The sequence below is a fragment of the Pristis pectinata genome, chromosome 3 (genome assembly GCF_009764475.1).
Source record: "Pristis pectinata isolate sPriPec2 chromosome 3, sPriPec2.1.pri, whole genome shotgun sequence".
NCBI lineage: Eukaryota > Metazoa > Chordata > Chondrichthyes > Rhinopristiformes > Pristidae > Pristis > Pristis pectinata.
This window is the reverse complement of record NC_067407.1, coordinates 1,602,247-1,624,812: the sequence shown is the minus strand read 5'-3', so window position 1 is coordinate 1,624,812 and position 22,566 is coordinate 1,602,247. Positions and strand designations below refer to the sequence as shown.

General features: G+C 53.7%; 1 protein-coding gene across 10 annotated transcripts in view; it reads left to right on the top strand.

The window, feature by feature from the left end:
* Positions 1 to 13,457, top strand: part of slc44a5b (solute carrier family 44 member 5b) — a 135,374-nt gene extending 121,917 nt beyond the window's left edge. For 4 of the 10 annotated variants that reach the window (XM_052011895.1, XM_052011898.1, XM_052011897.1 and 1 more), the window contains 5 exons: positions 865 to 938; positions 2,036 to 2,106; positions 3,902 to 3,990; positions 5,102 to 5,186; positions 12,061 to 13,457. In XM_052011895.1, the coding sequence (XP_051867855.1) occupies positions 865 to 938; positions 2,036 to 2,106; positions 3,902 to 3,990; positions 5,102 to 5,186; positions 12,061 to 12,179 (438 nt within the window). In that variant the 3' untranslated portion in view covers positions 12,180 to 13,457. Of the gene's footprint in view, positions 1 to 864; positions 939 to 2,035; positions 2,107 to 3,901; positions 3,991 to 5,101; positions 5,187 to 6,765; positions 8,258 to 12,060 lie in introns of those variants that run through there. The other 6 variants (XM_052011890.1, XM_052011891.1, XM_052011892.1 and 3 more) reach the window with 2 other exon arrangements.
* The last annotated feature ends 9,109 nt before the right edge of the window (positions 13,458 to 22,566 follow it).

Here is a 22,566-nt window from a genome sequence, read left to right as displayed (position 1 = left end):
TGCGCAAGGTGAATGTTGTGTTTACCAGGATGTTCGGTAGAATTGTGTTCTTTTTGTGGTCTGTGCTGGAAGTTAATTTGTAGTGTGTGTGTAGTATGTAATATGGCTGTACTATTTGTTGATTAACAACTGTGCCTCCGTCAGTCGGTCTGGATGGTGGGTTACAGGCCGTGTCCGTGACTGTGGGGGGGGTGGGGGGGGGTGCGAGGCAAGTGTTGTTGTGTTGCCTGGATGTTCGGTAGAATCGTGTCCTTTTGTTGTCTGTGATGGTAGTTAATTTGTAGTGCGTGTGTGATATGTAATAAAGACATATGTTTATATAAAGAAATGGGCAGTACTAAGGGAGGGTCACACTGTGGGAGGGACAGTATTGAGGGAGGGTCACACCTTGGCCGTTGTCCACCACGTTACAACAGTGACTGCACTTTAAATCTTTTTCACTGGTTGTGGAGAACTTGGAATTTCTGAGTGCAGCACTGTGGCCCAGCGGGTACAGCCACTGCCTCCCCGCCCCAGAGACCCGGGTTCAATCCCGACCTCTGCTACTGTCTGTGTGGAGTTTGCACGTTCTCCCTGTGACCGCGGGGGTTTCCCCCGGGTGCTCCCGTTTCCTCCCACATCCCAGAGACATGCGGGTCGGTGGGTTAATTGGCCGCTGTAAATTGTCCCCAGTGTGTGGGCGAGGGGTAGGATCTGTTGGGGGGGGGGGGAGGTTGATGGGAATGTGGGGAGAATAAAATGGGATCAGTGTAGGATTGGTGTAAGTGGGTGGGTGATGGTCGGCATGGACTCGATGGGCCGAAGGGCCTGTTCGCTGTGACATATATCCGTATGACACGACATGGAATTCCTTTTCTCTTATAGATCGCCATATATGGTAAAAACTTCTGCACCTCAGCAAAGGAAGCTTTCTTTCTGCTGATGAGGAATGTGGTGAGGTGAGAACCAACACAATCCCCTCCTTCGGTTGACCTTCCTGTGAACTGGGCAAAGGCATCCCTAACCTGGGAATGGGAATGTCCATCCCATTGGGAACCCTGCACACTCTAGCACTCCCTGGATGGGGAAGCGGAGGCCAGGCCCTGGTTCGGGGCACTCAGGCTGGGAGGGGTTTGACGGCACGTGGTGGAGATGTTCCCTCGCACGGGGAGTCCGGAACATCATCACCGGGAATTCGGGAGGAAGCAGTGGGATTTGCTGCCACAGGTGGGGTGTGGGAACACATGGGGGGAGAGAGGGATAAGGTGGGGGTCCGTGGGAGGGTGGGGGGATGTGGGACAAGGATTGGATGGAGCATCCAGCACGGAGCAGGGGGTAGGGGGGGGTCTGTGCCGTATGTGTCATGTGCTTCTGTACCACATGAAGGTAGGTGACCTTAGGTCAGAGTCCTACAGCACAGAAACAGGCCCTTTGGCCCAACACGTCCATTCTGATTGTTCTTGCCTGTGTACTGATCCCATTTGCCTGCATCACACTTGTTGGGATGAAGATCCCTCTGCCAACATTTCAGCCAATGTTCCATCTGATCTGTGTCCTGCTGTGACCTTGGACAACCTTCCTCGCTGTCCACAACACCACCAACCTCTGTGTCATCACACACTTACCAATCGTCCCTCCCACAGTCACACCCAGCTCATGACATCGCAAACAACACGAGCCCCATCCCTGCCGTACACCACTGGGCAGAGGCTTCCAATCAGTAGAGCGGCCTTCCACCATCATCCTCTGCTTCCGATCGCCAAGCCAGCTTTGGGTCCTATTAGTCAGCTCGCCTCGGATGCCCCATGCCTTAACCTCATGAACCAGCCGACCATGTGGGACCTTGTCAAGTGCCTCACTAAGGTGCACATAGACAACATCTGCCACCATGCCTCACCATCCTCCTCAGTTACCGTCATAAATACACAGTGTGCTCAACATCAACAGTGTGTGTTGGTGGGAGCAGCTATCTCTGGGAACGTGGGACTGCCAGGGATCAGTGGGAAAGGAAGTGTTTGCTTTGACTGATGAACCGAGTGTTTGATTTATTCCGCAGAGTGGCGGTGCTGGATAAAGTGACAGATTTCCTGCTGTTTCTGGGCAAACTCCTGATAGTTGGTGGTGTGGGTAAGTCCAGGCCTCCCTGCGGTCTGCTCATCTCTCTCCGACATCACAGCAACTGCCAAACAATTCCTCAAGTTCACCAAGAAATGCTGATTAAAGTGTTCCTTTGCCTGAGTCAAGGAATCACAGCACAGGAGGAGGCTGATTGGCCCATCAAGCCTGTACTAGCTCTTTGAAAGAGTCTCCAATTGGTCTCCAATTCCCCCACACTCTCTACATCCCTACACATTCCCCCTTCCCTGGTGAACCTCCTCTCCTTTCTGTCAGTGGCTCCCAAATCCCAGCAACTCGCTGTGGGAATGTTCTCCTCCTCTCCCCTCTGCCTGTCCCTTCACCCCGTGTCCTCTCACCTGTAGACACAGATTATTTTCACTTATTCTATCCACACCCTTCATGATCAAATGGTGCTGAGGTCGAGAGGGTTGAAAGCTTCAAGTTCCTTGGAGTGAACATCACCAATAACCTGTCCTGGTCCAACCATGTATGACAAGATAAGATATCTTTATTAGTCACATGTACATCGAAACACACAGTGTTTTGCGTAGAGTGTTCTGGGGGCAGCCCGCAAGTGTCGCCATGCTTCCGGCGCCAACATAGCATGCCCACAACTTCCTAACCCGTATATCTTTTGGAATGTGGGAGGAAACCAGAGCACCCGGAGGAAACCCATGCAGACACGGGGAGAACGTACAAACTCCTTACAGACAGCAGCCGGAATTGAACCCGGGTCGCTGGCGCTGTAAAGCATTACGCTAACCGCTACACTACTGTGGCCAAGAAAGCTCACCAGCGCCTCTACTTCCAAAGGAAGCAAAAGAAAAATTTGGCATGTCCCCTTTGAGCCTCACCAATTATTATCGATGCACCATAGAAAGCATCCTATCCGGATGTACCACGGCTTGGTACGGCAACTGCTCTGTCCGGGACCGCAAGAAACTGCAGAGAGTTGTGGACACAGCTCAGCGCATCACAGAAACCAGCCTCCCCTCCATGGACTCTGTCTACACTTCTCGCTGCCTCGGTAAAGCAGCCAACATAATCAAAGACCCCTCCCACCCCGGACATTCTCTCTTCTCCCCTCTCCCATCAAGCAGAAGATGAATTGACCTGTACGATCGGTTTGTAAGACAAGCTTTTCACTGTACCTCGGTACAAGTGACAATAATAAACCAATACCAATACCAGTACAAAAGCCTGAAAGCACGTACCACCAGGCTCAAGGACAGCTTCTATCCCGCTGTTATTAGACTATTGAACAGTCCCCTAGTACGATAAGATGGACTCTTGACCTCACAATCTACCTCGTTATGACCTTGCACCTTATTGTCTGCCTGCACTGCACTTTCTCTGTAGCTGTGACACTTTATTCTGCATTCTGTTATTGTTTTCCCTTGCACTACCTCACTGCACTGATGTGATGAAATGATCTGTACGATCGGTATGCAAGACAAGTTTTTCACTGTACCTCGGTACACGTGACAATAATAAACCAATTCCAGTTCACACGCCTCCAGTCCCTGAGCCCATCTCTCCTCCACTGGAGGCTGTGTCTTCAGCTGCTTGGTCCCTGAGCTCTGGAACCCCCTCCCTAACCCCTCCCACCTCTCTTCTCCCTCTGACCAGCCATTAACCATCAGGTCTAGTCCGTGGCCCGGTGACCTGGTGACGGTGTACCCAATGAAGGGTCCTGGGGCACTTTGTGGTGTACAAACTGGTGATGGTTGTTACTGGAGGCTTCCATCAACATCAGCCTGTTTCTGCCTCCTCTTCAATGATTCACGGTTTCCTCTGTTTCCAGGAGTTCTTGCCTTTTTCTTCTTCACACGGAGGATAACTATCATCGCTGAGGAAGCTCCATCGTTGAACTATTACTGGGTCCCTCTGGCGGTACGCACCATAGTCACCATGTCCCTCGTCCCATTACGGACAGGGAAAATCTCGGGCCTTTTCACCAGAATGTAGCCTGGACTGGTGGACGTTAGTTTTGGGGAGAGGTTAGAGAGGCTGGGATTGTTTTCCCTGGAGCGAGGGAGGCCGAGGGATGACCTGATAGAGGAAGATCAGAATGTTAGAGGCATAGATCGGGGAGATGGTTGGAATCTGTTTTTCATGGAAGGGGGATCAAAAACAAGAGGGTGCAGAGTTATGGTGAGAGGAGGGTTAAAATGGATCTGTGGGCTATGTTTTTTACGCAGAGAGTGGGGGATATCTGGAAAGGGCTGACGGCCGGAGGGGGTGCTGGAATCCAACACAGTCACTGTGTTTAAGAGATACTTAAAGCACTGAAATAGGCAAGGGATAGGAGGATACCGACCTAATCCAGACAAATGGGATTCGCGTGGATGGGCCGGAAGGTCAGCATGGACACAATGGGCCAAAGGGCCTGTATCTGTGCTGGATAACGCCAGGAAAGTCTGACCGTAACTAAACAGCAAATGCCAAACGTACTACAGGGTCAGAGAGACAGGAGCAGGAGTTGGCCATTCCGCCTCTCCAGCCCAATCAGTAAGGTGACGGCCAATCAGATCTTGGCCTTCCTGCCTGTGTCCTGTGACCCTCGACCTCCCTCCATCTCCTGGGGTCAGATGAGGGAGCGCTGCATGGGGTGGGGGCAGAGACCCTCACAGGGATGGGAATCACCAAGGCAGAGAACGTGCGGACCACCCGCTGGGGAATGAGCTTGGTGTAGGTGGGGACTGGAGGGTTGGCACAGACACGATGGGCTGAAGGGCCTGTGTCTGTGCAGTATGACTGCGAAGTTGGGGGGGGGGTCAGGGTGAGGGAGAGTGGGGGATGTGGGAGGGTGGGGGACAGGGAAGGTTGGGTAGGGTGGGGAACGGGGAGGGTGGAGATGGGGGAGGGTGGGAGGGTGGGGGACTGGGGATAGTTGGTGGGGGATAGAGGTGGAAGGGTGGAGGACGTGGAGGTGGGGAGGGGAATGATTGCTCTTGCTGCTGTTCCCACTGTGTCTGAGTGTGACTGTCACTGCTCCCCACAGACGGTGATATTCGGCTCCTACCTGATAGCACACGGCTTCTTCAGCGTCTATGCAATGTGTGTGGACACCCTGTTCCTCTGCTTCTGTGAGTACACCGGCCGATCCGTGACCGAGTACACCGGCCGATCCGTGACCGAGTACACCGGCTGATCCGTGACCACGTACGGTGGGGACCGGACCAACTCCCGGGGTAATCCAATCCAATGTCCCAGCCACAGCCGTATCGGGCACCCCACCGGGTACTGAACCCCCTGGGACCCAACCTCAGGGCTGGACCCACCCCTCACCCACCCTCCCTCCCAACCTGTTTCAGTCAGGGTGTTTACTTTGGAGTGGGAATGGCTGACTGTGCCCCGCTTGTGCCCAGATGTTGCGGCCAGATGTGTACCAGCTGTGGAGGAGAATTACTGCTCAGGCTTAGTTTGAAAAATGGTCACCAGAACATCTCAAAATTTGTAGCGGGGGAGAGAGACACCAGCAGGGGACTGACCCGGGGACTGGGCACTGGGGGTGAATCCCCAGGGGACTGACCCAGGGACTGGACACCGGGGGTGAACCCCAGGGAGTAACCCAGGGACTGGCCCTCGCTCCCCACACCTTGCGCCCAACCCCTCGCGCCCCACCCCTCGCGCCCCACCCCTCGTGCCCCACCCTACAATAACTGCCAGCCTTGGCCGTGACACCTGTGACCGAGGAACAGGCCGGGGTGACCGTCAGTCACAGGCCTGCCCGCTGTTGTGTGGGTGGTGCCCAAGGGGTGGTCCCCCCTCCCCCTCCCCCTCACACCCCCTCCCCCCTCCCAGCCCCCTCGACTCTCTCACCCCTTCCCTGACTTCCTCCCCCTCCACCCTCCCTGACTCCCTCCCTCCCCCTCCGCCCTCCCTGCCCCCCTGACTCACTCCCTCCCTCCTCCCTGATTCCCTCCCTCCCTCACTCCCTCCCTCCTCCCCCTCCCTGATTCCCTCCCTCCCTCCCTCCCTCACTCCCTTCCTCCTCCTCAGGCTGTCCTCCTGCATCACCTTGGCTGCCTGGCTCCTTGCTTAGTGTTAACTGTTGCTTTGTTCAAGGCCTATTTTTAAGATCTGCCAACTACTAAATCCTTCCAATTACTTATCTCCTCGCCCCCCCCCCCCAACGGCCCTCCCTCATTCCCCCCATCACCCCATCGCCCCTCCCTCATCCCCCCATCACCCCGTCGCCCCTCCCTCATCCCCCCATCGCCCCTCCCCTCACCACATCTCCTCAACCCCCCTCCAATTCTACTTTGCTTCATTGCACTTTGCACCTCCTCTGCCCTCAACCCTCCCCTCCCCTCCGTCCATACCCCCCTCCCCTCCCCTCCGTCCATACCCCCCTCCCCTCCCCTCCGTCCATACCCCCCTCCCCTCCCTCCCTCTTCCTGCACCCATCCCCCTCTCCCTCCTTTCCTCCACCATTCTTTCCTGCCCGTCCCTCCATCACTGCCCCTCATCTCCCTCCCCTCCTTCCTGCCCTTCCTCTCCCCTCCCCCTCTCCGTCCCTCCCCTCCCCTCCCCTCCTCCCCTCCCATCCCCTCCCCTCCCCTTCTCCGTCCCTCTCCTCCCCTCCCATCCCCTCCCCTCCCCCTCTCCGTCCCTCTCCTCCCCTCCCCTCCTCCCCTCCCCTCCCCTCCCCTCCCCTCCTAGCTCTCTCTCTCTCTCCTCCTTCCCACTCCTCCTTCACCTCCTGCTCCCCCCCCATTTCTACCCCTCCACCCCTCCCCTCTCTCTGCCCCCCGGTGCTGCCTCCCACAGGTGAAGACCTGGAACGGAATGACGGCTCGGCTGCGAAGCCCTACTACATGTCTCCCGAGCTGCACCGGATCCTGGGCCGTCAGGAGCGGAGCCTGCCGAAGGCCAGAGGATAGCGGCCTGCCCCACCGCTCCGGCAGCCCACCCACCCGCTCTCCGCCTTCCCACCACCCCTGCCAGAGGGCCTACTGCCCCAGGTCCCAGTCCCAGAGGAAGCTCCAGTGCAGAGCGGGAGGGGAGGGGGGACAGAGGGCAGGGGTATCCACACCCCCATGGAACTGGGCGGACCCCTGGAGCCCACCACCCATTACAGGAGAGGGGAGGTGTCCATTAAGTGAGGAGGCTGTAAAATGCAGTGAAGAGGAGGGTGGGTGCCTGGGCTCTGTGGGGATTCCTCCCCCACTTGCCCCCACCCCAGGCTCCAGGACACTAGATGATTGCAGAGATTTGATTCAGGTTTGGGAACGTGGGTTGGGGAGGACTCAGTGGGCAGGATGTCCCAGCGTGGACGGCGAGGTCCCCTGGGGGCTCCCAGAGGACTGACACCCTGTCGCCAATTGCAGAAAACTGCAGGCCACTCCCACCATCTACCTGTATCCTATCCCCTCCTTGGTGACATACAAAACAACCCCCTCCCTCCTGCTGCCCATCTCCCACTGCTGACCGCCTCTCCTCCACCCCTCCCCACTGACTGTCCCCCCCACCCCCCCATGTTCCTCACTGGGCTACAGCCACCCCACAGGCGTCCTGATATCCCCCACCACCCCCACCATCCCTCCTCCATCGGTGACCCCTCCTCCCTACATGTTCAACCTTCTCACAGAGGGAGGGGAATCTGTGGGATTCTCTGCCCCAGAGGGTGTGGAGACTGGATCACTGGGGGGGTTTAAAGAGGAGGGAGGTAAATGTTTGAAAGATCAGGGTAACTTTTCCCCTTCCAGTGCGTTGCCGAGCTCCAGCTGAGTGTGGACTGAGGCCAGGAGTTTGAGGTGAAGAGCAGAGAACAGGGTGTTCTCCAGAGCGCAGTGCTGGGAGGTGGGAATCGGAGGGAGTTTGCGGTGAAGAGCAGGGTGTCCTCCAGAGCGCGGTGCTGGGGGTGGGTGGGAATTGGAGGGAGTCACCCCCCCTTCAGCCTGATCTGCCAGCCCATCAGAGGCCGGCTGTTGGGAAGCCCAGTTGGAAGAACCTCCCCCACTCTTCTGTACCGGAGTCGGAAGGTGGGGACACGGGGTTACCTTGGGAGCTGGGCTTGCTGGCAAGACCAACGTTTCACTGACACACCACGAGCAAACGCTCGGCGGGTCAGACGGAGGTGCCGGAGACGGCAGGAGCTGGAATCTGGAGCAACACACAATCTGCTGGGGGATCTCAGGGGATCGGGCAGCATCCGCGGGGGGGGGGGGTGGAGGAATTGTCGACGTTTTAGGTCGAGGCCCTGCCTCAGGACTGGGGGTGGGGGTGGGCGGCAGGCAGAGGCGGGGGGAGTGGGGAGAGAGGATTCCGAGGGGATTGGTGGGCTGGGGAGGGGTGTGGGGGGACAGGGAGGTGGGGCTGGGTAGGGGAGGGTGTGGGGGGGTCACCCCCCTCCCCCATCATCTTTTTCCCCTTCCCCCCCTCTCTCTCTGCCATCTTTCACCACTCCCACCCCCTCCCCACTCCCCCCTCCCCTACCTGCTGGTCCCCCCACACCCCTCCCCACCCCACCAATCCCCTTGGAATCCTCTCTCCCCACTCCCCCCGTCTCTCTCTGCTGCCCCTCTCCACCCCCAGTCCCGAGGCAGGGCCTCGACCCAAAACGTCGACAATTCCTTCCCCCCCCACAGATGCTGCTCGGCCCCCTGGGTTCCCCCAGCAGATTGTGTGTCGCTCAGCGGGTCAGGCAGCAGCTAGACGAGGAACGGGAGTTTGTGCTTCATGTTCTGATGAATCGCGAACTCTTTCCCCCTCCACAGACGCTGCCTGACCAGCTGACCAGCTGACCCTGCCTTTTATTTCAGATTTCCAGCAGCTGCAGTATTTTGCTTTCCCGAGACCTTGCAGCCGTTTCTCAGTTGGCCGGGGAGGTCAGCGAGGATGGTGTCAGTTCCTCTGGGGATTTGGGAGGGGGCGGTGCAGGGAAACGATCAGTGTCACCCACCACTGAGTGGGGGGGGGGGGCAGTTGAATGCTGAGCGGGGTGTTCAGTGAGAGAGCTTGTTCCCTCAGCCACCGTGTCTCGGGGCAAGTGGCTGGGGTCACAGGGGAGCTGTAATACTCTCTTTGTACATACGCTCTAACCTGAGGTTTTATACGATTAGGATCAGTCGATTTTTATTAAATATATTAGAAAAGGGAAAACACAATTAAAATTAAATCAGATGTTAGTTTTTTGTGCTCCTTCCAGTCTCCGGGCCTGGAATCTGAATGTTATAACAATGGTGCTGATAGTGTATGTCAAACATCGTCTTGTACTGCTAATTAATCCAGTGGGATAAACGAGAGACTCACACGGCATGGGAACAGGCCCTGAGTCTGCACTGACTGTCAACCACCCAGTCACACCAATCCCATTTTCTCAGGACACAGAACAGTACAGCACAGGAACAGGCCCTTCGGCCCACCACGTCTGTGCTGAACACGATGCCAATCTAACTGATCCCATCTGCCTACACACGGTCCATGTTCCTCCATTCTCTGCATATTCATGTGCCTATCTAGGAGCCTCTTCAACAACTCCACCCCCACCCCTGGCAGCACATTCCAGGCACCCACCACTCTCTGGGTAATAACTTGCCCCGCATATCTCCTTTAAACTTTCCCCCTCTGACCTTAAATCCACACCCTCTAGTATTTCACATTTCTACCCTGGGAAAAAGATTCTAACTTGTCTACCCTATCTCTGCCTCTCATCATTGTGTACACTTCTATCCGGTCTCCCCTCAGCCTCCGACGCTCCAGAGAAAACAACCTCTCCTTATAGCTCACACCCTCTAATCCAGGCAGCATCCTGGTGAACCTCCTCTGCACCCTCTCCAAAGCCTCCACATCCTTCCTGTAATGGGGCAACCAGAACTGCACACAATACTCTGTGCAGCCTGACCAAAGGTTTATACGGCTGCAGCATGACTTCCTGACTTTTTTACTCAGTGCCCTGACCGATGAAGGCAAGTGTGGCGTGTGCCCTCATTCCCATCAACTCACCCACACACTGGGGACAGTTTACAGGGGCCATTTAACCCACTGACCCACACGTCTCTGGGATGTGGGAGGAAACCGGAGCACCCGGGGGAAACCCACGCGGTCACAGGGAGAACGTGCAAACTCCACACAGACAGCGCCAGAGGTCAGGATCGAACCTGGGTCTCTGGGGCTGTGAGGCTGGGGAGTGTCACTTGGTATTTGAGGAGCTGGGCGGGGATGGTGGTTAACACAAGGTTTAACCCAGGAATTCCAACTCAGGAGAGGTTTGGATACATAAAACAGTTATCGGGGCAGGAGGGTGGGTGAGCAAAGGACACAGGAGCGGAGGGAAGGAGGGGAGGGGAGGGGAGAGGAGAAGTGAGTTGCTGGGATCTGAGGCCCCGCTGAAAGGGTGGCAGGAGCCCACTCAACGGGAACTTGTGGAGGGAACTGGAGGAACATTTAAACCAGCATGGCTGTGGGGAGAGGGAGGGAGGATTTAGGGTGCGACTCTTGGGAGGTCAAACTGCCTTTCAACACAGTATTGGTCAGTGCCACCCAGTGAGGGGCTGAGGAGATGAGGAGGTTTTGTCAGGACTGTCCCCTGCAGGACGTCACAGGTGACAAGTTAACAGGGGGTGGGTGGAGGTTGGGGGTTGGGGGTTGGTGGTGGGGGGAGACCCGCAGGTCGGTGGCTGATGTCTGCACTCTGACCCCAGCACTTCCCCAGCCTCCACTCCAACTCGTTTCCTGCTGCTACTTTTTAAGGTCAGGCCACACTTGGAGTATTGTGCTCAGTTTTGGTCACCCTGCTGTAGGAAAGATGCCATTAAGCTGGAAAGAGCGCAGAGGAGATTTTTGAGGATGTTGCTGGGGCTTGAGGGGCTGAGTTATGGAGAGGTTGGGCAGGCCAGGACTATTCCTCAGAGTGTCAGAGACTGAGGGGTGAGCTTACAGAGGCATATAAAATCATGAGGGGCATCGAAAGGGTGAATGCACACAGTCTTTTTCTCAGGGTTGGGGAATCAAGAACCAGAGGGCACAGGTTTAAGGTGAGAGGGGAGAGATTTAATAGGGGACCTGAGGGTCAACTTTTTCATCCAGAGGGTGGTGAGTATATGGAACGAGCTGCCAGAGGAAGTGGGTGAGGCAGGTACATTAACAACATTTAAAAGACACTCGGACAGGTCCATGGATGGGAAAGGTTCAGAGGGATATGGGCCATACGTGCGCAGATGGGACTGGCTTAGCTGGGAATTTTGGTCAGCATGGACGAGTTGGGCCGAAGGGCCTGTCTCTGTGCTCTGTGACTCTATAACTCCTCCCCCACATCACAGTTTGTTAAATGTTCACTTGCTTCTCACCCCCTCCCCCATTGCCTCGAAGGGGGCAGGAGCTTCCTTAACAGTGAAGTTCCATCATCTGCTGACTGAGTATTCGGAAACCCCGATAGTTGGCAACTGAGCCATTCCCACCTGCCCGCGTTTGGCCCCTATCCCTCTGAACCTTTCCGTCCACAGACCTGTCCGAGTGTCTTTTAAATGTTGTTCATGTACCTGCCTCACCCACTTCCTCTGGCAGCTCGGTGCACTCACCGGGACCCTGTCTCTCACTCCCCCTAAACTCATCGGGACCCTGATTCCCACTGTCCCTAAACTCACCAGGACCCTGCTTCCCACTGTCCCCAAACTCACCAGAGCCTCATTTTCTGTGTTACCTTTAAATTAGGTTGACTGGGAAATTTATTGCACTACTGTGTAACATCTAAAGAAAAATGAAAAATGTGTCAGGGTATTAACATAAATAACATCCAATAGTTCAGAAAATCTGCCAGTCTGGTTCCTCCAAATCCCCAAGGTGCCAGATTGTCGGAGTTTTATTCTATTTCTTTATGACATAGAGGGAGGCCATTTGCCCCATCAAGTATTGTATTGGGGGTCATGTGTGCACAGTGGGGGTGAGTTGAGGCCAGGGGCCAGGTTTGAGTCAGGACGGGGTGTAACACCAGCTGCCTGTAAATCCTGCCCGCAGTGGAAGATCTAGAGAGGAACGATGGGTCGGAGGAGAGGCCGTACTTCATGAGTAAAACGCTGATGAAGATTCTGAACAAGAGGAACCGTGAGGGTGAAGAGATGAAGCAGAGCCGCTAACCTGGAGCTTCTCTGCATTCACATAGCGCCGACAATATCAGGAAATGGTCCCAAGGAGTTTCACTGGAATGTTCTCTAACCCTTGATGTGTCCAAGTTACATATAACCAAATTTCTGTGTTTTGGGAAGGTTGCAGGGAAGCCTCACTGGCGAGGGTTGGTTCCCATGGTGACGGTGTGTGGGAGCCGGGGCCTGGAGTTCTTGGAGGATGTGCCCCATGTGGGCACCAGGCGGGTGCCACACTGCCCGCAGTGCTGTCTGTGGTCGGCAAAGCTCCCAAGCTCTGACCGCTTTCATCTGCTGCCGCTGTGAGAACATTGGAGAGGGTTTTTCGGGGAGTGACTGCTTGGGTAGCAGATTAACGTGGACTGTGGCTCCACTCTACCCCCTCCCGATTGGGTGGGGGGCCGATTCAGCCCCTGGGGGAGGGAATTCCAGGTGCCTCTCCCTCTGAGGGGATATTTCTTTACTATATTTCTTACTCATTGGAAGACCATTCTGCCCACAGAAAATTCCTGTTACCATTAACCACCACTCACCACTTACACCAACCCTACACCGATCCCGTTTCATTCTCCCCACATTCCCACCAACTCCCCCCAGACTCTACCCCTCACCCACACACTGGGGGCAATTTACAGTGGCCAATTAACCCACCGACCCGCACGTCATCGGGATGTGGGAGGAAACCGGAGCACCCGGGGGAAACCCACACGGTCACAGGGAGAACGTGCAAACTTCACACGGCACCGGGGGTCGGGATCGAACCTGGGTCTCTGGAGCTGTGAGGCAGTTTGCTGTTCTAGCCAGAGCATCGTTCTGTGAACGGGGAGGGGGTTCCTCTGGGAGCAGTCTCCTGATCGGGGCGGGTACTAAATTTGCGGGTGCGGACCACACACCATTAGAGGGACCAGTCCAGTTCTTGCCCCCTTCACTGGGCCGTGATCAGGGGCAGATTCTAAGCAGAGGGTGCCGTGACCTGGCACATCTCTGACTGTTTTATATGGATTATTAACAGGGCCATTCTAATTGTACTGTTACTACACTGCAAACTGATTATCTGCATGACGATTTGAAGCTTTATATTCTAATCCATGTTTTCTGCTGTGCAGAAACCGGAGCGATTTTGCTGTAAAAACCTTTGCGTGATTAACTGGCAATGTTTGGTATTCGATGCCTTGTATTGTCTGTTACTATCAGTCCTCTCACTTGGCCCAATTTTATTCAACAGCAGTTCATTGAAATATTTGCATTTAATAAAAGTTTTTAAGTAACTTGGCTGTTGCTTGTGGAGACAACCTTTGACCTGAGCACAATCACCCAGGAGGGAAATGGCCACATTGTCCATTCACCCAGAGAGCCGTATACAAAACACTGGTCAGGCCACCCTCGGAGTGTTGTGGGCAGTTCTGGTCGCCCCGTTACAGGAAGGATGGAGAGGCTTTGGAGAGGCTGCAGAAGGGGTTCACCAGGATGCTGCCTGGATTAGAGGGTATGAGCTATAAGGAGAGGTCGGACAAAAAAAGGAGGGTCCTGACCCGAAACGTTAACCGCCTGCTTTTCTCCATGGATGCTGCCTGGCCTGCTGAGTTCCTCCAGCTTCTTGTTGTTTATTCATCAAGATTCCAGCAACTGCAGTCCTTTGCTTCTCTTGGACAAACTTGGGTTATTTTCTCTGGAGCGGCGGAAGCTGATGGGAGACCTAGAAGTTTATAAAATGATGAGAGGCAGGGACAGGGTAGACGGTCAGAGTCTATGCCCAGGGTGGAAATGTCAAATACTAGAGGACAGATCTTTAAGGTGAGAGTGGGAAAGTTTAAAGGAGATGGGTGAGCTAAGTTTTTTACACAGAGAGCAGGGGGTGCCTGGAACACGCTGCCGGGGGGTGGTGGTGGAAGCAGATATGATGGTGGTAGAACATAGAACATAGAAACCTAGAAAAACTACAGCACAATTCAGGCCCTTCAGCCTGCAAAGCTGTGCCTAACATATCCCTACCCTAGAAATTACTAGGCTTACCCATAGCCCTCTATTTTACACAGCTCCATGTACCTATCTAATAGGCTCTTGAAAGACCCTATCGTATCCGCCTCCACCACCGTTTCCCGCAGCCCATTCCATGCACTCACCACTCTCTGAGTAAAAGACTTACCCCTGATGTGTTTAAGAAGCTGTAGATACATGAATATGCAGTGAACGGAGGGATGTGGATTGTGTGCAGGCAGAAGGGATTCAGTTTAATTTGGCATTGTGTTCGGCACAGACATGGTGAGTCAAAGGTGAGGTCCTGGGGAAAAGACTGTTACCGTCCACCTTATCTCTGCCTCTTATAATTTTAAACACTTCTATAAGGTCGCCCCTCATTCTCCCACGTTCCAAGGAACAAAGACCCAGCCTGGCCAACCTCTCCCTGTAACTGAGGCCCTCGAGTCCTGGCAACATCCTCGTAAATCTCCTCTGCACTCTTTCCAGCTTAACCACGTCTTTCCTGTAACAGGGCGACCAGAACTGTCCACAGTGCTCCAACCTCCCGATGACTTACACAACTACAACATAACGTCCCAACTCCTGTCCTCAGTGCGCTGACTGATGGCCAGCGGGCCAGACAGCTTCTTCACCACCTCAGCAGCACAGTACGTTACAAACATGACAAACGCAAATTAACATCGATGTAAATTAATCTAAATTTTACATAACTTATACGACAAAGTAAATATAACGACATGAGTGCAAGTTGAGAGAGAGAAAAAGAAAGACAGCCCGATGTAGAATCAGTGTTTTGCAGGTGGGTTCAAGAACCTGATGACAGCAGGGAGGGAAGAAGCTGATGTCACGGCTTTGGAGAAGGGACATTGAGCAGGTTCCGGGTGTGTATCTACCAGGAATGACCGAGTGACCTTGGTGGGACTGGGAAACCGGACCTGTTCCCCTTGGACTCGGTGGTAGGGGTTGGGGGGGGTGGGGGGCTGGGTGGGAGGGAGGTGGTGGGGAATGCCTGTCTGGCTGTGAGTTGGTGAACTAGTTGAATCCAGGGATCTGAGCTGTTGCTAAGGTTTCCCAGCTGCCGTCTGCTGCCCTCTGCAGCTGACAGCAAGGCTTGTCGTAAAAAGGACTGCGGATTATGGGAGAGGAGCTGATGGAAAAGGGACATTCCACACACTGGGACTTCCCCCGAACGGCACCGTTTATCAGTGCCCACATCAGGGCTCGGTCTGTGGTTATTTGCTGTCCGTAACATCATTATTAATAAAGGGGAGCAGCTCAATATTGGGGGTTCATGGAACCAGCTGAGCTCCGGGGAACAGTTGTACCGGCCGGGGGAATCTGTCCTCCAGTAAAGACCGGGGCAGGGGGGGTGGGGGGGGGGGAATGAGTTGGTGGAGGTGGAGGTGATTGGACAGGTCCATGGATAGGAAAGGTTAGGAGGGATACGGGCCAAACACAGGCAAACGGAACCAGCTTAGATGGGAATCTTGGTCGGCATGGATGAGTTGGGCCGAAGGGCCTGTTCTATGTTCTATGTACCTATCCTAATGTGTTTTAAATATTATAACTGTCCCCACTTCGACCACTCCCTCTGGCAGCTCCTTCCACACACCCACCACCCTCCGTGTGAAAAACTTAAATCAGATCCACTTTAAATTCCTCAACTCTGACCCGAAACCTGAGTTCCAGACTGCCCCACACTGGAAAAAAATTCTGACTCTCTATGATATCCACACCCATCATAATTTTATAAACCTCTGCAAGGTCACCCCTCAGTCCCCGATGTCCCAGTGAGAACAAGCCCAGCCTGTCCGATCTCTCCTGATAACCACAGCCCTCCATTCCAGGCAACATCCTGGGGATCTCTTCTGCACTCTCTCTGTTGCTGCCACACCCTTCCCGTAGTGTGGTGACCAGAAATGGACACAGTGCTCGGAGTAAATAAATTGGTAAATTGGTTTATATTTGTTACATGTACCAAGGTACAGTGAAAATCAGTGCATTGAGGTAGCACAAGGGAAAACAATAACAGAGCGCAGAATAAAGTGTTAGAGCTACAGAGAAAGTGCAGTGCAGGCAGACAATAAGGTGCAAGGGCCATGATGAGGTAGATTGTGAGGTCAAGAGTCCACCTTTTCGTACTAGGGAACCATTGTGGGATGGAAGCTGTCCTTGAGCCTGGTGGTACGTGCTTTCAGACTTTTGTATCTTCTGCCCAATGGGAGAGGGGAGAAGAGAGAATGTCCGGGGTGGGTGGGGTCTTTGATTATGTCGGCTGCTTCACCGAGGCAGCGAGAAGTGTAGACAGAGTCCATGGAGGGGAGGCTGGTTTCCATGATGCGCTGAGCTGTGTCCACAACTCTCTGCAGTTTCTTGCGGTCTGGGCAGAGCAGTTGCTGTACCAAGCCGTGATACATCTGGATAGGTTTGTATGTCCTCCCAAAGTGCCTCACCTCACACTCATCAGCTTTCAATTGCTCTTCCCATCTTTCCAACTGATCAACATCGCCCTGGAGCCACATCTGCCCTTCTCACTGAAAATATCACCGCTGATACCATCATCCCGGTACCCAAGAAAAGCAAGGTAGCATGCCTCAATGACTACTGACCAGTGGCTCTGACATCCACCATCATGAAGTGCTTTGAGAGGTTGGTCATGGCACACATCAACTCCAGCCTCCCAGACAACCTCGACCCACTGCAATTCGCCTATCGGTGAAACAGGTCTACAGCAGATGCCATCTCCCTGGCCCTACACTCAGCTCTGGAGCATCTGGACAGTAAAGACACCTACGTTAGACTATTGTTTATTGACTACAGCTCCGCCTTCAATACAATAATCCCAAGCAAGCTTGTCACCAAACTCCGAGACCTAGGAATCAACACCTCCCTCTGGAACTGGATCCTTGACTTTCTAACAAACAGACCGCAATCAGTGAGGATAGGCAGCAATACCTCCGACACGATTATTCTCAACACTGGTGCCCCACAAGGCTGCGTCCTCAGCCCTGTACTCTACTCCCTATACACTCATGACTGTGTGGCCAGATTCTGCTCTAACTCCATCTACAAGTTTGCAGATGATACCACCGTTGTAGGCCGTATCTCATACAGCGATGAGTCGGAGTACAGGAAGGAGATAGAGAGCTTAGTGGAATGGTGTCATGACAACAACCTTTCCCTCAATGTCAACAAAACAAAAGAGCTGGTCATTGACTTCAGGAAAGGGGGCAGTGTACATGCACCTGTCTACATCAACGGTGCTGAGGTCGAGAGGGTTGAGAGCTTCAAGTTCCTGGGTGTGAACATCACCAGCAGCCTGTCCTGGTCAAATCACATAGATGCCACGGCCAAGAAAGCTCACCAGCACCTCTACTTCCTCAGGAGGCTAAAGAAATTCGGTTTGTCCCCTTTGACTCTCACCAACTTTTACCGATGCACCATAGAAAGCATCCTATCTGGATGCATCACGGCTTGGTACGGCAACTGCTCTGCCCAGGACTGCAAGAAACTGCAGAGAGTTGTGGACACAGCCCAGTGCATCACTGACACCAGTCTCCCCTCCTTCAACTCTGTCTTTACCTCTCGCTGTCTTGGTGAAGCAGCCAGCATTATCAAAGACCCCACCAACCCGGGACATTCTCTCTTCTCTCCTCTTCCATCGGGTAGAAGATACAGGAGCCTGAGGGCACGTACCACCAGGCTTAAGGACAGCTTCTACCCCACTGTGATAAGACTATTGAACAGTTCCCTGATACAATGAGATGGACTCTGGCCTCACGATCTACCTTGTTGTGACCTTGCACCTTATTGCACTGCACTTTAAATTTTTAAATTTTAAATTTTATTTACAGCGTGGTAACAGGCCCTTCCGGCCCAATGAGTCCGCGCCGCCCATTTTTTTTTGAACCCCCAAATTAACCTACCATACGTTTTTAGGATGTGGGAGGAAACTGGAGCACCCGGAGGAAACCCACGCAGACACGGGGAGAATGTACAAACTCCTTACAGACAGCGACGGGAATCGAACCCTGATCGCTGGCGCTGTAATAGCTTCACGCTAACCGCTATGTTGTAGCTGTGACACTTTGTTCTGTTATTGTTTTTACCTGTACTACATCAATGCACTCTGTACTAACCCAAAGTAACTGCACTGTGTAATGAATTGACCTGTACGATCAGTTTGTAAGACAAGTTTTTCACTGTACCTCGGTACAAGCGACAATAATAAACCAATACCAATACCGTCTGCAAAGTTACTAATTGAACCTCCTACATTAACACCGCGTTCAGTAAGTTTTACGTTGCCTGTGGTGCACCTCTGCTCACTAAAGCAATGCTCCACCTCGACTTCAGCCTTCCCAACACTGGGGCCATTCCTGCCCCCCCACCCCCGAGCCCAGACACAACAGTCTGATAGACCAAGGGGAGGGGGCGGGGGGGTTGGTGGTAGTGGTGGCGTTGGGGGGTGGTGGGGTGGGAGGGAGGTATGGGAGACCCGGAGCACAGGGGGAGACTGACACTGTGTTTTGGGGAGATCTAACCGAGGGGATGGGAATGGGAGGGGCCGAGGGTCGATCCGTGGGGTCACTGGGTGGGGGAGGGAGCGGCTGCTGGGGGTAACTCTGGGGCTGGGACCATGTGGATCAGGATGGGACAGTGTGGGAAGGGGCTGGGGAGGATGGGGGTGGGGAGGGGCTGGGGGAGGACAGGGGGTGGGGAGGGGCTGGTGGAGGACAGGGGGGCTGCAGGACACAGGAATTAGCTGTCCTGGTAATTTTGCAAAGTAGGGGTCACAGTCCCACAGCATAGAAACAGGCCCTTCGGCCCACCGAGTCCGTGCCGACCATCTCCCACACATTGACACTAATCCTACACTGATCCCATTTCATTCTCCCCACATTCACATCAACTCCCCCCAGATTCTACCCCTCACCCACACACTGGGAGCAAATTACAGCGGCCAATTAACCCACTGACCCGCACGTCTCTGGGATGTGAGAGGAAACCGGAGCACCCGGAGGAAACCCATGTGGTCACAGGGAGAACGTGCAAACTCCACACAGACAGCGCCAGAGGTTGGGATCGAACCTGGGTCTTTGGGGCTGTGAGGCAGCGGCTCTACCCGCTGAGCCACTGGGCTGCCCCTTAGGCTAGGACTGGGTTTTCTGGAGGTTGGGAGAGTGGGAGGAGACCTCAGTGACACATACGGGCACTTATTCCCAGCACTCCCTGGTTCTGAAGTTTCTCCTGAATTCCCTATGGATCTATCCGTGACTCCCTGTGTTCTGGGTACTCATCAGATGAATCATCACCTCCACCTTCAACCCCCCCACCCCCGCCCACCCCCCCTCCCCCCCCCCACTCCCTCCTCCCCCTCCATCTTTACTGGAGGACAGTTCCCCAGCCGGTCCCCAGAGTTCTTCCCTTGTTCAGCCGGTTCCAGGAACCTTTAATGGTGAAGGGAACAGGAGCAGGAGTGGCCATTCAGCCCATCAAACCTGCCCCACTATTCATTGGGACCATGGCCGATCCACCTCAACACCATTTCCCTGCCCCAACCCTGTGCCCCTCGATTCCCTTCCAATCCTCAAATCCATCTCCGCTTTGAACAGGTTGAATGAACACCCTCAGCTCTTTGTGGGAGGGAATTCCAACATCCTCTGGGTGAAGAAACCAGCCAGTAACAACATTGAAAAGACCCTCGGACAGGTGCATGGCAGGGAAAAGCTGTCCTGGTAATTTTGCAAAGTAGGGGTCACAGAGGGATATGGGCCAAACATGGACACATGGGACTGGCTTAGATGGGAATCTTGGTCAGTATGGACCAGTTGGGCCAAAGGGCCTGTTCTATGCTGCCTGACTCTGTGACTGTATGGGGTCTCCTCAGCTTACAGAACAGAGGGATCTTGGGGTCCATGTCCATAGATCCCTCAAGTTCGCCACGCAGGTCGACAGGGTTGTTAAGAAGGTGTATGGTGTGCTGGCTTTCATTAGTCGGGGTATTGAATTCAAGAGCCGTGAGGTAAGGTTGCAGCTCTATAGAACTCTGGTTAGAACACACTTGGAGTATTGTGTTCAGTTCTGGTCGCCTCGTTATAGGAAGGATGTAGAAGCTTCAGAGAGGGTGCAGAGGAGATTTACCAGGATGTTGCCTGGATTGGAGAGCATGTCTTATGAGGATAGGTTGAGCGAGCTAGGGCTTTTCTCTTTGGAGAGGAGGATGAGAGGTGACTTGATAGAGGTGTACAAGATGACAAGAGGCATAGGTCGAGTGGACAGTCAGAGACTTTTTCCCAGGGCGACAATGGCTAACAAAAGGGGACGTAATTTTAAGGTGATTGGAGGAAGGTATAAGGGGGATGTCAGGGGTAAGTTTTTTACACAGAGAGTGGTGGGTGTGTGGAATGCACTGCTGGCAGAGGTTGTGGGGGCAGATACATTAGGGACATTTAAGAGACTCTTAGATAGACACATGAATGATAGAGAAATGGGGGCTATGTGGGAGGGAAGGGTTAGATAGATCTCAGAGCAGGATAAAATGTCAGCACAACATTGTGGGCCGAAGGGCCTGTACTGTGCTGTAGTGTTCTATGTTCTTTGTTCTTAGCTGTAAGCAGACCACCCCTTGTTCTGAGACTGTGAGTCCTGGTCCCAGACTCCTCAGCTGGGAGAGACATTCATCCTGTGGAGCCCTGTGTGTGTCACTGAGGTCTCCTCTCACTCTCCCAACCTCCAGAGAATCCAGTCCCAGCCTACACAGTCTCTTCTCAAACAGCAAACCTACCATCCCTGGAGTGGGGATGACTTCGAGAAGGGGGGCTGAGAGGCTGCATTTGCATGTGCACAGTCTATGATATCTGGTAAGTGAGTTTACAACGCAGATCGAAGTTGGGGAGTATGATGTCATGGGCGTTACGGAGATGTGGCTGAAAGGGGATCAGAGCTGGCAGCTGAACAGTCAAGGACGCACGTCCCATCGAAGAGACAGGTGGGAGGGGGTGAAATTAAATCGATAGCAACCGTCTGGTCCTAGATCTCCTCCCCACATGCAGCTTGTCAAACGTTGCAGGAAATTTCAAAAAGACTGTTTTAAGACCATAAGAACATAAGAAACAGGAGCAGGAGGAGGCCGTCCGGCCCGTCGAGCCTGCCCGCCATTCAATAAGATCATGGCTGATCTGGCCGTGGACTCAGATCCTTTTCCCCATAATCCTTAATTCCCCTATGATGCAAAAATCTATCTAACTGTGTAGTGTAGCGGTTAGCGTAACGCTATTACAGCGCCAGCGACCCGGGTATGATTCTGGCCACTGTCTGTAAGGAGTTTGTACGTTTTCCTCGTGTCTGCGTGGGTTTCCTCCGGGTGCTCTGGTTTCCTCCTACATTCCAAAGACGGATGGGTTAGGAAGTTGTGGGCGTGCTATGTTGGTGCCGGAAGCGTGGCGACACTTGCGGGCTGCCCCCAGAACACAAATGCATTTCACTGTGTGTTTCGATGTACATGTGACTAATAAAGATCTTATCTTATTTTATCTTATCTAAAAATGTTTAATGAGGTAGCCTCTACTGCTTCCCTGGGCAGAGAATTCCACAGATTCACTACTCTCTTGGAAAAGCAGTTCCTCCTCATCTCCATCCTAAATCTACTTCCCCGAATCTTGAGGCTAGGTCGCCTAGTTCTAGTCTCACCTACCAGTGGAAACAACCTTCCTGCCTCTATCTTATCTATCCCTTTCATCATTTCATGTGTTTCTATAAGATCCCCTCTCATTCTTCTGAATTCCAGCGAGTATAGTCCCAGGCGACTCAATCTCTCATCATAGCCTAACCCCTCATCTCCGGAATCAACCTGGTGAACCTCCTCTGCACCACCTCCAAAGCCAGTATATCCTTCCTCGGGTAAGGGGACCAGAACTGCACGCAGTACTCCAGGTGCGGCCTCACCAGTACCCTGTACAGTTTGAAGAATTCACCCCTGCTCTATTCAACCTCTCCTGATGTGACTCTCACCGTGTGTAGGACTTTATCAAATACACCCCATCCCTTGGTCCCCCTCAATATTTCACAAATCACATGCTGAAAGTACGCCAGCAGATCAACCGCACCTGATTTTCCTTCACACATCCGCCTACATCCGGTTCCCTCAAAGTAATGATGTCAAGGACAGCAAATGACTACAAACTGAGCCTTCAAAAGTGGTCAAAGTCAGGGGTGCCATGAGGGGAAGTCCCAGCGTTTGGAATGTCCCTTTTCCATCCGCTGCTCTCGATAACCAGCAACATTTAAAACCCATCGTGGTAACTCCACGGACAGGAGAGGCTTAGAGGGCTGTGGGCCAAACTCGGGCAGATGGGACTAGCTCACTGGGCAGCACAGTTGGCATGGACGAGTTGGGCCG